The following is a 16,456-nucleotide window of genomic DNA, read 5'->3' on the forward strand; positions in this document are numbered from 1 at the left end:
TCTTTTTGTGTTTGCACAGTTTGTTGTCTTCTGTGTACTGTTAGAATGTCCATGTTAGTGTAGTCTTTCAGTGATTCTGTTATGGTTATTATTCTATAAATTTATTGAATATGTCCACAAGAAAATGAATTTCAGGTTTGTATATAGAGACTTTGATATATATAGATATATGTACTTTGACAATAACTTTACTTTGAACTTTGAGTGAAGGATGGGACAGGGGAAAATGAGATGGTGGTAAAGTGACATTCATTTCCCATTCACAATGGATAAAAATTAATGTACAAATATCAATTGAGGAGCCACCTTAGCTTGAAATGAAGGAAAACAACACTCAATGGACCCTGGAACCAAATAATGCAACATACACTCACTGACCACTTTATTATGTACCTCCTGTACCTAATAAATTGACCACTGAGTATATATTTTTGGTCTTCTGCTGCTGTACCTCATCCACTTCAAGATTTGATATGTTGTGCATTCAGAGATGCCCTCCTGCACACCACTGTTAATACACCTGGTTATTTGACCTTCCTGTCAGCTCAAACCAGTTTGGCCATTCTCTTCTGACCTCTCTGATTATAAGGCATTTTAATTCACAGAACTGCCACTCACTGGATGTTTTTTGTTTCTCATACCATTCTCTGTAAACTCTAGAGAATGTCATGTGTGAAAATCCCAGGAGATCAGCAGTATCTGAGATAATCAAACCACCCTGTCTGGCTCCTACAATCATTCTATGGTCAAAGTCACCATCCTCAGCAACCATTTCATTCCCATTCTGATGTTTGGTCTGAACCACAATTGAACCTCTTGACCATGGCTGTATGCTTGTTTGATTAGAAATTTGCATTAACAAACAGATGTACAGGTGTACCTAATAAAGTGGCCACTGAGTGTACTGCAACAATTTAGCATTGGTGAAAAAGAAACCTTATTCTTAAAGTTCAAGGGCAAATGCAGCTGACATTTTACTTCTAAGTAGATTATTGAAATGATTAACAAAAGGTAAGATCGCTGGAAAATAAATAACCAAGAAAGATTAATAACATGAAAAAGCCTGGAATTAAACAATTATGTTAGCATGAAAGTATTTGACCTAATTAGGTCCAAGTAATATGACACTAAGCTAGCAATGGAGGAATGAAAACCAAAATCAAAGTAGCACTAATCTTACAGAATGTCTTCTCAAACTTGTAAAATTTCCTTTGATATATTGAAACAAAGGTTATATTAAATAGATTCTCGAACTATTTCTACAATGAAAGTGCTAGTACAAAAATAACTTTGGCACCCTTTGAGGCCTTTGAGAAATAAGATTTTCCATTTGTAGCACTGAAGGATAAAATTGTATTTTGTATAGTATGGATTATATTCTTACCTGAGCTGTATTTTGGTTGCTGAGAACAGGTAACTATTGTCAATAACTTTGGAAGGTCTGAAATGCAATAATAGAAATCTGAAAACTTCTGTACTTGCCAGGGGAATAAATACATTTGACTGTTCCACTGAGACATATCATTTCTCTCTTTCTCTCCCCCATCTCTCTCTCTTCCTATCCCCATCCTCTTCCTCTCTGTCTCTTGTCTTTTTCTCTCATTCTCTCACACTTGTTCTTTCTCTCTCACTCTCCCCACCCCTCCCTCTGTCTCTATTTTTCTCTCTTTCTCTCACTCTCTCCCTGTCCCTATTCCTACACCCCTTCCTCTCTCTCTCTTCCCCTCACTCTCTCTGTCCCTACACCCTCTCCTCCTCTCTCCCTCTCTCTCCTTTCTCTTCTTAACTCTCCCTCCTCTTCCATTCATTTCTTTCTTCTTCTCTCTCTCATCCTCCCACTTCCTGTTGCCTAGATTCTTATAAAATAAAGCATCAACAGACGTGAAGCACAGTGCACTTCAGTGTATATCAGTGCAGACTTTTTTCTGGTTGATGGAAATAAAGTTGTTGTATGAACACCTACCATGGTGTCAATAGAGAGGCTGCAAACAGAAATCTCACCAGGCAGAAGCAGCTGATGAAGGGGTGCGGGTGTTCATGCTGGAAGCATTCAAGACTTAAAGGGGGAATTGCTATTATAAAGCAGAGTTCATCAAAATACTCACTGGCAGACTAAAATCACACTTGGCGTTCTAAAAGTTCATGACCATTAGTCATTTTGTTTTGCGATCCTTCATCACATCCTCTGCAACTTGCCTCTTTCTATGTGAGACCTCAGCCGGCTTTGATACTTTCACTTTGGTGGCAGGAAGTTGATTTTAAGGTCTGAAGTTGTTTCTTCCCTCTCCTGAGCATTTTGCTGTCCAGGTACAGACATCAGGGTTAGACAATGCAGGTAGGCATCAATAGACGCATACAGTTGCTCATTTGTTCAACTTTCTTAATCTTTCAGCTGCAGATAATTTGTTTTATTTAAAGTCTCTTCTCAGCAGACCTTACAGTTTAGAATAATTATTGTATTTCAATATTTTTGTACAACATCCCTTTCTGTGATGTCTTAAACCAGCCTATGCCTACTTGTGTTAAACAAATTAGTTCTTCTGTCTGACTGGTTAAAATTGGAAATATTTAGTGTGGACATTAACTATTCCTCTACTTTTCATCTGAATTTCTGGAATCTGTGAGAATATATCTAATAAATTAAAATTATTTTGTTTGAAATATTTACATTTGGTCATGTGATTTTAATATTTAATAATTAATATTTCAATAATATTTAGATATTTCAACAAATTTCATGAAATATGCCTGAAATATCAAACCTGATTCTGATTCTGGTATTATATCCAAGGCTAGGAATTACAGAGTGCTTGCTTTCAAGAATTCATCCTTTCAGTTTAAGGAAAAATATTTTGAAATAGTCTTGTGGTAAATCAATCTCTACATTTACAACATAAGACAGAAAGGAAAGGACTTGGTTTTAATTCAGACCTATCATTTTAGAAACTGTACTTAAAATATAATTTTGATACTCTGTTTACATAAAAACTAAAAATTTAATGCCGCACATTTTGAAGTAATGGCAATAACTCAATTTAAAATTAAAGGCTCGCACTGCTTCTAGCATTATGGCTGTGTGCCAACAGAAAGCTGAGGGACCCAGGGTACTGTATTTGGATCAGAACCTTTGATGTCCCAGGCCACTGATTGTACCCATCACGGAAGAAAGATTTTAGTCAAAAGAATCAATCCATCGCTGCCTATCGATTGAAAACATCACAGCTGCTTCTAATAAGTGAGGTAGAAGAGCTGGTTTCTATGGGGCAGGAATTACTTTTCGATTGCCAATGCCTGGGTGTTGGTTCTCTCATTTACTGCGCTACCTTTTCTGATCAATACAAATCATCCGCTGCGTAGTAATTAGCTTTTAGCGAAGCACTCAACAAAGATCCGTGGTGACTCTGATAGACTTCACCAGAAAAGGTCAGGCAAAATCAGCACTGAACTAGAAGGTGATGGATGAAGAAAAAGACCCCTTGCCTGAGAAGTACTTAGCTCTTTTTTAATTACTGTAATTTTCAACAAAAGTAGAAGAGTGAGATGATGAAGTAGAGCACTTTCCTCCCTGCTGTTCCTGATGAGGCTTGATCGTCCTCAAAATTACGCATTGACTCTCGTTGATTCCTCCCAGTGTTTAGTACTAATAACCTGTAGGGTCTTTTCTCTCTCTACCTCTCAGTCCTAGTGTCACTGCAGTAATTACACTGTGTGAAATCTGCACTGCAATCACAGCTGCCAACTCCAAGCTTCACAGGCTAGGTCAGACTTTATACTACAGGGGAAAAAAAATAACGAGTCCAACAGATAAGGCAGAAAGGAATTGGTTTTAATCCAGAATTATTATTTTCAGAACAGCAATCTCCGGATTGTAGGTCTTCAAATTAAAATCTCTATTATATCATCTTTTTAAATGTATTTTTCCTGAAGCTTTTTTTTTCACTTGCACAACTTCCATTCTAATGTATTCTCTGGTCTCAATTCAGCTATATGAAAGTCCACAATATATTTTGAGCACAAGATGTTCTACAAATACTGGACAACCATTGCAATACCCACACATTGGAGGAACTCAGCAGGTCGGGCAGCATCTATGGAAAGGGATAAGTCAAAAAGTATATTTTGGGTATTTTCTAAGAAATAAATTAAACTTTTCTTTGGAGAGGAATAAACAGTTGACATTTTGGGCCAAGACACTTCATTTGGATACTACCTGACCTACAGAGCTCCAACACTTTGTGCATTCTCCTCAAGATTTTCAGTACAAAAGATTCTGCAGATGCTGGAATTGTATATTTTATGTATTTTAAACACAAGGGATGCTTGTGTGTTTTAAACAAGGGGTTCTGCAGATTCTGAAATTGTGTATTCTGTGTATTTTAAACACACAAGATTCTGCAGATGCCAGAAATCCAGAGTAACACATATGCAATGCTGGAGGAATTCAGCAGGTCAGGCAGCATCTATGGAAAGGAATAAAGAATTGACATTTTGGGGGAAGGGTCCAGTATTTTGTGTGTGTTTAGTTTAAACTCTTTCTTTTCCAGTGAGAGTGCTGTAAAGAATTTGCACCAATAGATGTGGTAATAATGATAATATAAAACAAAGTAAAAACAGTTTTAACTATATAGAATTGCTTCTTGGTTCTGCTTTCACTGACACCACAGTAGCAAACTCTTCCTTATTGGGTTTTAAGATGACTAGGTGACAGCAAAATAGCTTCAAGGGAGGTAGGAAGACAGAGTCAAAATTCCATTTGTGTTCTATTTTTGTTCAGTGCTTTACTGCCTCTGGCTGAAAATACCTTCCAGGTTGAGGCATGAGGTTAGCAGCAAGTTTCAGAATTAGGCTGTCCCAAAATAGGAAGAGAAAAATCATTACTCTAAGAAGGAAAATTGAGTTTGGTTGCTCTCTTGAGTTTAATAAGGAATTTGTCCTAGTTGGTTATTAAGCAAGATTGAATAATTCTGCAAGATTAACCATATGTAGGCTCTGCTTTTTGTTGCAAAGTATGAAACATTTAACGTTAGAAAGACTCCCACTCCAGCATGGGTCATTTTGTGATTAGCGTGCCCCTGGTAGTTTGGAAATTACTCTCCAGTCTGTAAATAGATGAGCTGTGGTCCTACGATTTGTGTGATGGCTTATTTAAATACTGGTGAAAATTATAAGCAAGAAAATCAAGGGTAATTCTACTTCTTCCTGCACATTTATACAGTGACTTTCCAATAACCCAAGAGAGATTGTGCATTTAAAAGTTAAACAATTCAGCCAGCAACTATTGCAAACTGTCAAACTTCTCTGTTAGCCTCTCATGTTGTTTACATCAAATTTCAAAATTTGTGACATTACTGTTGTTTTAACTACACCAGCATGAGGTGTGTTTCTTTTGAGGAAATCTCTCGCTGTTGTAAGCGTAGCTAGTTATTTCGATGTTGAAGTGTAGGTTTCAGTCTCAGTGGTGTTAAAGAGGTAAGTAGGTGTAATGTCACATCTAAAATGAGTTGCTCACATTTAGCAGAATATGTTCAATGTAAATAAAGAAGGCTAAGCTCTGTGTATGATGGTGGCAAAGGCTTTTTTAGGGGGGAACTCTAATCGGTCATTTCTCTTTCCCATACATAAACTCCAGCCAGTACCCAATAGAAACAAAGGGACTTCTCCCACTGCTGAATATAGTGACACTCATTCTAAGAAGAGTGGGCCAGCTTTTTGTAAGCACACTGCTTCAGACCAACAATAGCTCACAATGAGTTATTGACTTGTTTATATATGGGTCTCTTTTCACTAACTAAATCTGACTCCCACAGTCTGGACAAATGATTGATTTCGCCGGTAGAATGGGAAGCCCTATGCGTTTAACTCTATAGTGTAAACTGTTTCTTCCCCATTTGTACACAGTGAATAGAAGCTTATTAAAATGCACTTTCCAAAAATACCTGCAGCTGGCCATTATGAGTGTGTTCTGTATATATAAATAAGTAATTTGTCCCAGTCTTTTGTACGGCAAGAGGGCATTGGAGTTTCATGTGGGTAGATATGAATGCTAGCATAATCAGTCTTTCGCCCGATTGCGGTTGTTAATATAAATGTATACATGATATGAAGTTCTTTTTCAAACAATTACATTCATATTACCAAACAGAAAGAAAATGAATTCCTCTGCCAAATTGTGTATCGAGAGGCAAATTCATTGAATTACATGCTCACACCGATGAATGGGTTCCAACCAAATAAACCGTATCAGGGCATCATCCATTGAACATAAAATGCTATTATGGCTTGGCATAGCATAAAAACAGTTTCATTTCTAATTGAATGAAATTGGCTCTCTGCAGCTATATAGATCTGTGTTTAGCTTTGTAAAAAAAGGCTTATAGAAGAGTAATCTTTAAACCAGAAACCTGAGGTATTTATATTTACTCTTCAATGTGAGTCACACAATGAAGCAAGTACAATTTGAAAACTATTCATATTTTGAGATTTTGTTTTGTTCAGAATATTATATCATTTAATCTTGAGTTTTCCAATATTCAGTTTGCAGCTCGATATGTGAAATGTTTACATTGTGACTATCACCATCACTGTGTATTTCAATGTTTGTACATTATCAAGAATTTTAAATTAAGTCAGAATAGAAAGGTATTTTAAGTTAAAAAATGTTGCATGCCTGATCATGATAGAAATTCTTGAGAACTGACTGTAAAATTTAGCCCAACAAAGAAAATCAATTGTAAGCTTTATGGTTTTTATTTGAAAATAGTTGCCACAGTGGCAAATTTGTAAAAACAATAAGTCTTTCTGAAGGATTCATATAAATTGTTGCTGAATTTTCCAAGGGATTTCACCAGAGATGGCTCGATCTGTTGAAATAAATTCACTAATTGCAAGCAACTAACATAAATATGAAGGCAGGGAAGGCAATTATTAAAGACATAGCTGAATATCAAATTCTAAAATATTCTTTTCTTTCTAGGTATATCATGCCTTGAATGGACGTGCAGGGAAGGTCTTGAACAAAAACCTCCTCTCCATGGCTACAGGAGAACTGTATAAAATAAGTGAAAATGTGAGAACTGTTATTTTATTGCTCTTTTTCTATCAAACAAAGTAGAAATTAGTCCTTGTGGGGGAGGGGTCAAAATGGGTGCTTCTCATCCCCCCCCCCCAACCATCCAAAGAAAAACACAGTGTTGTTGCACAAGGGAGAACCTATGTTTTATGGTGTGCATTTTCTAATTCTGAGGAAAGTTCACGGCACAAGAAACCTTGTAGATTACGAAGCTGGGCTTGTGGCTAACAAGATGATGGTTGGAAAAAAGTTGGCGGAAGGTGGCTTAGCTTTTCATGTGACTGGCTGCCTTTACACACAAACAGATTGAAATATGAACAGGGCTAGTTATGTGGGGTCGAGAAAGGCCAAGTTTTGTCTTTAACTCTATTCAGATAGCTTGAGTTTGTGGAAGCTGATGGGGGCGGGGAAGACTGGACTAAAAAGAGAATTCTTGATATTGTAGTTTATAGCCATTCAGCCAAGGTAATAGCTGCATTTTACAATGAGCGAAGGAAGTACAACCACACACAAAAAAATCACCAGTCGCAACAATAATTGATTCAATAAGTAAATGCATGCTTTCCTAATTTACATGGTCATATCTTTATAATATTGGAAAGTGGGATTTATAAAATTTCTTTAGTATAAAAAAACTTCTCACTTTTACTTTCATTTGCAAGCTACATATCAACTAAAGAAGAAATAGTTTGAATTCCAAAATATAACTTGGAGATATTTTTAAAAGAAAAAAATATGTCATATTTGGACAGTAATTTGTTTGAAAGCATTTATAAAATAAAACATGAAAGAGGATAGATAAAGTAACTTTTATGAGTTTGGGTAAATTCTGAATGGTTATATTGCACAATCGGGTAGTGTAGTGGTTAGCACAATGATATTACAGCTCAGGGCATCAGACTTCAAAGTTCAATTCCAGCGCCATCTGTAAGGAGTTGGTGTGTTCTTCCCATGGCTGCATAGGTTTCCTCCTGGTGCTCAGGTTTCCTCACACAGTCCAAAGACATATAGGTTAGTAGGTTAATTGGTCACTGTAAATTGTCCTGTGATTAGTCTAGGGTTAAATAGGTGGGTTGCTGGGTAGTGTGGCTTATGGGCTGGAAGAGCCTGTCTGTGCTGTATCTCTAAATAAATTAAAACAATAGTTAGAAATGTAAAATGGAATTGTGGAGTTGTGCTGTGAGACAAGGGATGTAAGTGTGTGAATCTGAAATTCTGCTCAACATTAATTGAGCAGACTTGGCAGGCTCAGTAATGGAGTCAGATATTCTAGGATTGTACACTGATGTCACACACCATAGCATCAAGGGGTATTTTATGCAAAACACACAAAATGCTGGAGGAACTCCACAGGTCAGGCAGCATCTGGGGAAAAGAGTAAATAGTCAATGTTTAGCCCAAGACCCTTCTTCAGGACTGAGAAGGAAGGGGGAAGATGCCTGAATAAAAAGGTGGGGGGAGGGAAAGGAGGCTAGCTGGAAAGTGATAGGGGAAGCCAGGTGGGTGGGAAAGGGCAAGGGCTGAAGAGGAAAGAATCTGTTAGGAGAGGAGAGTGGACCATAGGAGAAAGGGCCAGAAGAAGGAACCGGGGGATGTAATAGGTAGGTGAGAAGAAGTGAAAAGTCAGAGTGGGGGATAGAGGAAGGGGGAAGATTTATTTGATGTCCTTTCATTATAATTCAGTAATTTAACTCTAATTGGTAAACTAAGACCATAAGATATAGGAGCAGAATTGAGTGATTTGGCCCATTGTGTCTGCGCCACCATTCCATCCTGGTTTATTTATTATCTCTCTCAACCCCATTATCCTGCCTTCATCCTGTAACCTTTGACTTCCATAGTAATCAAGCATCTATCAACTTCCACTTGAAACATACCCCATGACTTGGTCTCCACTGCCATCCTTGGCAATGAATTCCACAGATTCACCACCAACTGGCTAAAGAAATTCCTCCTAATCTCTGTGCTAAAGGGACATTCTTCTCTTCAGAGCTGTGCCCTCTGGTCCTAGACTTCCCCACTATAGGAAACATCCTCTCTATATTCATTCTGCCTTGGCCTTTCAACACTCAGTAGGTTTCAATGAGATCCCCCTTCATTCTTATAAACTCCAGCAAGTACAGGCCCAGAGCCATCAAATTCTCCTTATATGTTAACCCATTCATTCCTGGAATCATTCTCGCGAACCTCCTCTGCACCCTCTCCAGCACATCCTTTCTCAGGTAAGGGGCCCAAACTGCTTGCCAATTAAGACAAATAAAATATAGTCTCAACCCCATTGAACAATCTGCATCTGTGCTACTGGGCATCAAATCAAAGGTTTTTTTTGGAAAATAACAGAATACAAAGCGAATAGTTCATGGACGTTCAAGTGATCTGATTTACCATTGAAACTCTGATGAGTTTTTGTGCTTAAGCTTAATGGTGAACTTCTGAATTAGAACATACAGCACAAGAACAGACCCTTCAGCCCACAATGTTGTGCTAAACAAATTAAATTAGAAATGAAATGGCCAACTAATCTCTTCTGCCTACACAATGTCCATACCCTTCCACTTCCCTCACACTTGTGTGCCTATATAAACATCTATAAGTATCCCCAATGTATCTGACTGTGCCATCATTCCAGGCAGCTCACTCCATGCATCCACCACTCTGTGTAAAAATTATTAAATGTCCATATGTAGAGTTTGGGTAGCAGCTCTCTAACAAAGGAGGTGTAAGGTGCTTCTTCCCTCTCTAGTCTGCAGGTCACCCTTGGGCAAAGTGTAGCACCTTTTTAGCCCCCCAGTCAGGAACACAAATCCATGAGAGCAGGTGGTGGATGGTCGTATGAGCAGCTGGTGCATATCACGTCCTGGTTATGCGACCACTGATGTCAGGCTGACCATCTTTGAATAGTATTGACAGTGGCTGGGGTCAGCCCTCTTGTAAATACACTGCCCTGAAGAAGGCAATGGTAAACCACTTCTGTAGAAAAATTTGCCCAAGAACAATCATAGTTATGGGAAGACCCTGATTGCCCACGTCATACAACACGGCATGTAATGGTGACAATGTAGAGTTAGTGCACTAATATTACTGTTTTCACTTTATACAAACTAAACATGTCATTGGGACAGGAGACTGTTTCCAAATGGTCTGTAACTACAAATGTAGCTTCAGCCACATATAGCTGTTAGACAGTAGTCTGTGCTTAGAGCAAACCGTTTTTAAATAGCATCAGTCACATGTGTATGTGTTATGTTCTCCTTTTGGGCTGATGGACGTCAATTCGAAAAACAGTGATTTTTGATCATTTTGTGTTTTACTTCTACTTAAAAAATATCAGACCCTTGCCAGGCTGCCACAAAAAGAATTTTGTTTCACTTAGAGACACAGCACAGAATAAGCCCTTCTGGCCCTTTGATCTGCACCTCCCAAAACACTTGACAGCCCTGATTTAATCCTAACCTAATCACGGAATAATTTACAATGACCAGTTAACCTACCCAGTATGCCTTTGGACTGTGGGAGGAAACTGGAACACCTGGAGAAAACTCACACATTTCATAGAGTATCCTTACAGACGATGCTAAGATTGAACTCTGATACTCCGGTACCATGAGCTGTAATGATGTTGTGCTAACTGCTATGCTACTGTTGTACCCCATTTGGCACTAGCCAAAAATACTAATGTACTGGGCCAAATTAAAAGTCATCTGTCTAAAACTACTCATGGTTAGCTGCCAGAGATAACTGGTGTCAAAATCTACAACTGGAAGCTTGGTACATCAGCAAGATAAACTGTGAGAAGAATTGGCATTATGCGAAGGACAACAGGGAACATCCCAAAAGCGAAAGCATGAAAGTAAGGATCCAAATGTTGAAGAAACCCTCAATCAATGCCTTTTCATTGTAACTAGACGAGGTGTGCGTGTCAGTGGACCAACGTTAAAAAGCAAGTCAGACGAGCTGGCTAAGAAACTGGATCATGGAAATATCGACACCAGATTAATTTCAAGAAAGCACACGGCGAGAAAGATAGTGCTGATGCTGTAAGAGCTAAAACATGGAAACCTATAAAATTCCCCAACTCACTTCAAAAATTTTGAGCAGAAGATATCCACAATGCCAATGAAACAGGCCTTTTTTTATTTCGTGACTCTGAATGTTACCCTTTGATACAAACCCGCAACACTATCAAGTTTAAAGAAAGCAATGGATCACATTGTCGATTGTCTGCCCTATGTGCTTTGACCAGCGGCCATTTCGAACATCGGAAGTTCTGAGAGGAGGGGACTTCAATCAGGTTCAATGCCTAAGTTCAAAATGCTGCAGCGGTTTGCAACAGCAAAAAAGAGCTTTGACCAGCAAACAATCGGCATTTGGGATTGTTCAGCCGATTTATTAAATCAGACACAGTACTCAATTAAAGTACAAATTAAGGGCAATCACAGTGGTCATTGTCTGAACGGACAGAGTCAGAGTGGTGATCTTGAGGCTATAGCTCTTCAAGGCTTCGGTGAAGAGAGGCTTCAGTCAGAGAAAGCAAAGAACAGAAAAGCTTCAGGTTTTTTCCCCCCTTTTTTATACTTGCTGAGCTAGGACAGTAGAGATGCCAGGCAGGATATTTGAATGCTCCTCTTGGAGACTGTAGGGAGCAGGGAGAACTCCAGTATTCATGATGACTACAACTTCAGGAAGTGTGTCCAATTGCAGCTTCTAACAACCACGTTAGAATTTGAGCTGGAACTGGATGAACTCTGGATCCTTTGGGAGACTGAGGAGGTGATCGATAGGAGATCTAGAAAGGTGGCTACACCCAAGGTGCAGGATACAGGAAACTGGGTGTCAGTCAGAAAGGGGAAAGGGGTTAAGAAGCCAGTGCAGAGTACCCCCATGTATACCACTTTGGATACTGCTGGGGGAGGATGACCTAGCAGAGGAAAGTCACTGGCACTGAGTCTGCCTCTGTGACTCAGAAGGGAAGGAGAAGAGGCACGCTGTAGTGATAGGGGTTCATTAGTTAGGTGAATGGACAGGAAGTTCTGTGGATGAGAACATAGAACATAGAATAGTACTGCACAGTACAGGCCCTTCGGCCCACAATGTTGTGCCGACCCTTATACCCTGCCTTCCATATAACCCCCCAACCTTAAATTCCTCCATCTACCTGTCTAGTAGTCTCTTAAATTTCACTAGTGTATCTACCTCCACCATTGACCCAGGCAGTGCATTCAACGCACCAACCACTCTCTGAGTAAAACACCTTCCTCCAATATCCCCCTTGAACTTCCTACCCCTTACCTTAAAGCCATGTCCTTTTGTACTGAGCAGTGGTACCCTGGGGAAGAGGCACTGACTGTCCACTCTATCTATTCCTCTTAATATCTTGTATACCTCTATCATGTCTCCTCTCATCTTCCTTCTCTCCAAAGAGTAAAGCCCTAGCTCCCTTAATCTCTGATCATAATGCATACTCTCTAACCAGGCAGCATCCTGGTAAATCTCCTCTGTGCCCTTTCCAATGCTTCCACATCCTTCCTATAGTGAGGCGACCAGAACTGGACACAGTACTCCAAGTGTGGCCTAACTAGAGTTTTATAGAGCTGCATCATTACATCGCATCTCTTAAACTCTATCCCTTGACTTATGAAAGCTAACACTACCATAAGCTTTCTTAACTACCCTATCTACCTTTCAGGGATCTGTGGACATGTACCCCCAGATCCCTCTGCTCCTCCACACTACCAAGTATCCTGACATTTACTTTGTACTCTGCCATGGAGTTTGTCCCTCCAAAGTGTACCACCTCACACTTCTCCGGGTTGAACTCCATCTACCACTTCTCAGCCCACTTAGAAACATAGAAACATAGAAAATAGGTGCAGGAGTAGGCCATTCGGCCCTTTGAGCCTGCACCACCATTCAGTATGATCATGGCTGATCATCCAACTCAGAACCCTGTACCTGCTTTCTCTCCATACCCCCTGATCCCTTTAGCCACAAGGGCCATATTTAACTTCCTCTTAAATATAGCTAATGGACCAGCCTCAACTGTTTCCTGTGGCAGAGAATTCCACAGATTCACCACTCTCTGTGTGAAGAAGTTTTTCCTCATCTCGGTCCTAAAAGGCTTCCCCTTTATCCTTAAACTGTGACCCCTCGTTCTGGACTTCCCCAACATCGGAAACAATCTTCCTGCATCTAGCCTGTCCAATCCCTTTAGAATTTTATACGTTTCAATAAGATACCCTGTCAATCTTCTAAATTCCAGTGAGTATAAGCATAGTCGATCCAGTCTTTCTTCATATGAAAGCCCTGCCTTCCCAGGAATCAATCTGGTGAACCTTCTCTGTACTCCCTCTATGGCAAGAATGTCTTTCCTCATATTAGGGGACCAAAACTGCACACAATATTCTAGATGCGGTCTCACCAAGGCCTTGTACATCTGCAGTAGAACCTCCCTGCTCCTGTACTCAAATCCTTTTGCTATGAATGCCAACATACCATTTGCCTTTTTCACCGCCTGTTGTACCTGCATGCCCACCTTCAATGACTGGTGTACAATGACACCCAGGTCTCGTTGCATCTACCCTTTTCCTAATCGGCCACTGTTTAGATAATAATCTGTTTTCCCGTTCTTGCAATCAAAGTGGATAACTTCACATTTATCCACATTAAATTGCATCTGCCATGAATTTGCCCACTCACCTAACCTATCCAAGTCACCCTGCATCCTCTTAGTATCCTCCTCACAGCTAACACCGCCGCCCAGCTTCGTGTCATTCGCAAACTTAGAGATGCTGCATTTAATTCCCTCGTCTAAATCATTAATATATATTGTAAACAACTGGGGTCCCAGCACTGAGACTTGCGGTACCCCACTAGTCACTGCCTGCCACTCCGAAAAGGTCCCATTTATTCCCACTCTTTGCTTCCTGTCTGCCAACCAATTCTCTATCCACATCAATACCATACCTTCAATACTGTGTGCTTTAAGTTTGCACATTAATCTCCTGTGTGGGACCTTTTGAAAATCTAAATATACCACATCCACTGGCTCTCCCCTATCCACTCTACTAGTTACATCTTCAAAAAATTCTACAAGATTCGTTAGACATGGTTTTCCTTTCACAAATCCATGCTGACTTTGTCCGATGATTTCACCTCTTTCCAAATGTGCTGTTATCACATCTTTGATAACCAACTCTAGCATTTTTCCCACTACCGATGTCAGACTCGATAAAGTTGGAATTCCTGGAAACAATTCAGAAAGCAGAGGATATATACATCTCAAAGAGGAAGAAGTATTCTAAAGACAAGATTACACATCTGTGGCTAACAAGGGAAGTCAAAGCCAACATAAAAGCCAAAGAGAGGGCAATATAATAGAACAAAATTTAGTGGGAATTTAGAGGATTGGGAAACTTTTAAATACCAACCGAAGGCAACTAAAAAAGTCATTAAGAAGATAAAGATAGAATATGAAAGTAAGCTAGCCAATAATATTATGGAGTTTCTTCAGCTCCATAAAGTCTAAAAGAGGCAAGGTTGTATATTGGACCACTGGAAAATGATGCTGGAGACGTAGTAATGGGGAAAATCACGGACGAACTGAATAAGTACTTCGCACTGTGGAAGACACTAGCAGAATGGTAGAAGTTCCAGGTGTCAGGGGTCATGAAGCGTGTAAAGTTACCACAATTAGAAAGTTCTGAAGGTAGATAAGGCACGTGGACCAGAAAGTGTACACCCCAGGGTTCTGAAGGAGATTCAATTATCCTCCTTTGAGGGTGCCATCATAGCACAGTGGTTAGTGTGACACAAATACAGCTCAGGACGTCGGAGTTCAGAGTTCAATTCCAGTGCTGTCTGTAAGGAGTTTTTACATTCTCTCTGTGATGACATGGGTTTTCTCTGGGTGATCCAGTATCATCCTGCAGTCCAAAGAGGTACTGGTTAGTAGGTTGTAAATCGTCCCATGATTAGGCTCATGTTACATAAGTGGGTTGCTGGGTGACATGGCTCATTGGGCTGAAAGGGCCTGTTCCTCATTGTCATCATCATTACGTGCCGTGTTGTCTGACGTGGGCGATCTTTGTCTAATGACCACGATTGTTCTTGGCAAATTTTTGTACAGAAGTGGTTTGCCATTGTCTTCTTCTGGGCAGTGCCTTTACAAGATGGGTGACCCCACCCATTATCAATATTCTTCAGTGATTGTCTGCCTGGTGTCAGTGGTCAACATAACCAGGGCTTGTGATTTGCACCAGCTGTTCATACGACCATCCACCTCCTGCTCCCATGGCTTCACGTGACCCTGTTGAGTGGGGAGATAAACATGTGTTACACCTTGGCCAAAGGTGAGCTGCAGGCTATTGGAGGGAAGGAGCACATTACACCTGCTTTGGTAGATACGTATCTTCATCCTGCCACCCGGGAATATTACCCCATAGTTATAAAAACAAGAGATTCTGTAGACTCTGGAAATCTAGAGTAACACATAGAGTGTACTTCCCCCTTCCTTTCCAGTCCTGATGAAGGGTCTCAGCTCGAAATGTCAACTGTTTATTCATTTTCATAGATGCTGCCTGACCTGCATAGTTCCTCCAGCATTTTGCATGTAATACACCACTATTATATACTCTGCATGGAGGACAGTGACCAGTGGTGTTCCGTAGGGATCTGTTCTGGGACACCACCTCATTGTAAGCTTTATGGATGACCTGGACGAGGAAGTAGAAGAGTGAGTTAGTAAGTTTGCTGATGACACAAAGGTTGGGGGTGTTGTGGAGGGTTGTCAGACATTACAGCAGGTCTTCGATAGGATGCAGAACTGGGCTGAGAAGTGGCAGATGGAGTTCAAACCAGATAAGTGTTCAGCAGGTCAAATTTAAAAGCAGAGTATAATATTAATGGTAAGACTCTTGGTGGTGTGAAGGATCAGCGAGATCTTGGGGTCCATGTCGATAGGACACTCAGATCTGCTGCGCAGGCTGACAGTGCTGTTAAGAAGGCATATGGTCTGATAATCTTCATCAACCATGGGATTGAGTTAAGAGCCTTGAGGTAATGTTGAAGCTATATAAGACTTTAGTTAGACCCCACTTAGAGTATTGTGTTCGGTTCTGGTCACCTCACTACTGGAGGGATGGTGTGGATACTATAGAGAGATAACAGAGGAGATTTACAAGGATGTTGCCTGGATTGGAGAGCATGCCTTATTGAGAATAAGTTGAGTGAACTCGGCCTTTTCTCCTTGGAGTGACAGAGGATGAGAGGTGACATGATAGAGGTATATAAGATGATGAGAGGCATTGGTCATGTGGATAGCCAGAGGCCTTTTTCCCAGGGCTGAAATGGATAACATGAGGGGGCATAGTTTTATGGTGCTTGGAAGTA

General features: G+C 40.2%; 1 protein-coding gene across 9 annotated transcripts in view; it reads left to right on the top strand.

Annotated features, from left to right (window-relative positions):
* The window catches only part of LOC132397404 (doublecortin domain-containing protein 1-like), a 544,514-nt gene that overhangs the window by 209,570 nt on the left and 318,488 nt on the right, over positions 1-16,456 (top strand). For all 9 annotated transcript variants that reach the window (XM_059976139.1, XM_059976134.1, XM_059976131.1 and 6 more), the window contains one exon: positions 6,974-7,066. In XM_059976139.1, coding sequence (XP_059832122.1) covers positions 6,974-7,066 — 93 coding nt within the window. The remainder of the gene's footprint in view (positions 1-6,973; positions 7,067-16,456) is intronic.

This window comes from Hypanus sabinus, chromosome 7 (genome assembly GCF_030144855.1).
Source record: "Hypanus sabinus isolate sHypSab1 chromosome 7, sHypSab1.hap1, whole genome shotgun sequence".
NCBI lineage: Eukaryota > Metazoa > Chordata > Chondrichthyes > Myliobatiformes > Dasyatidae > Hypanus > Hypanus sabinus.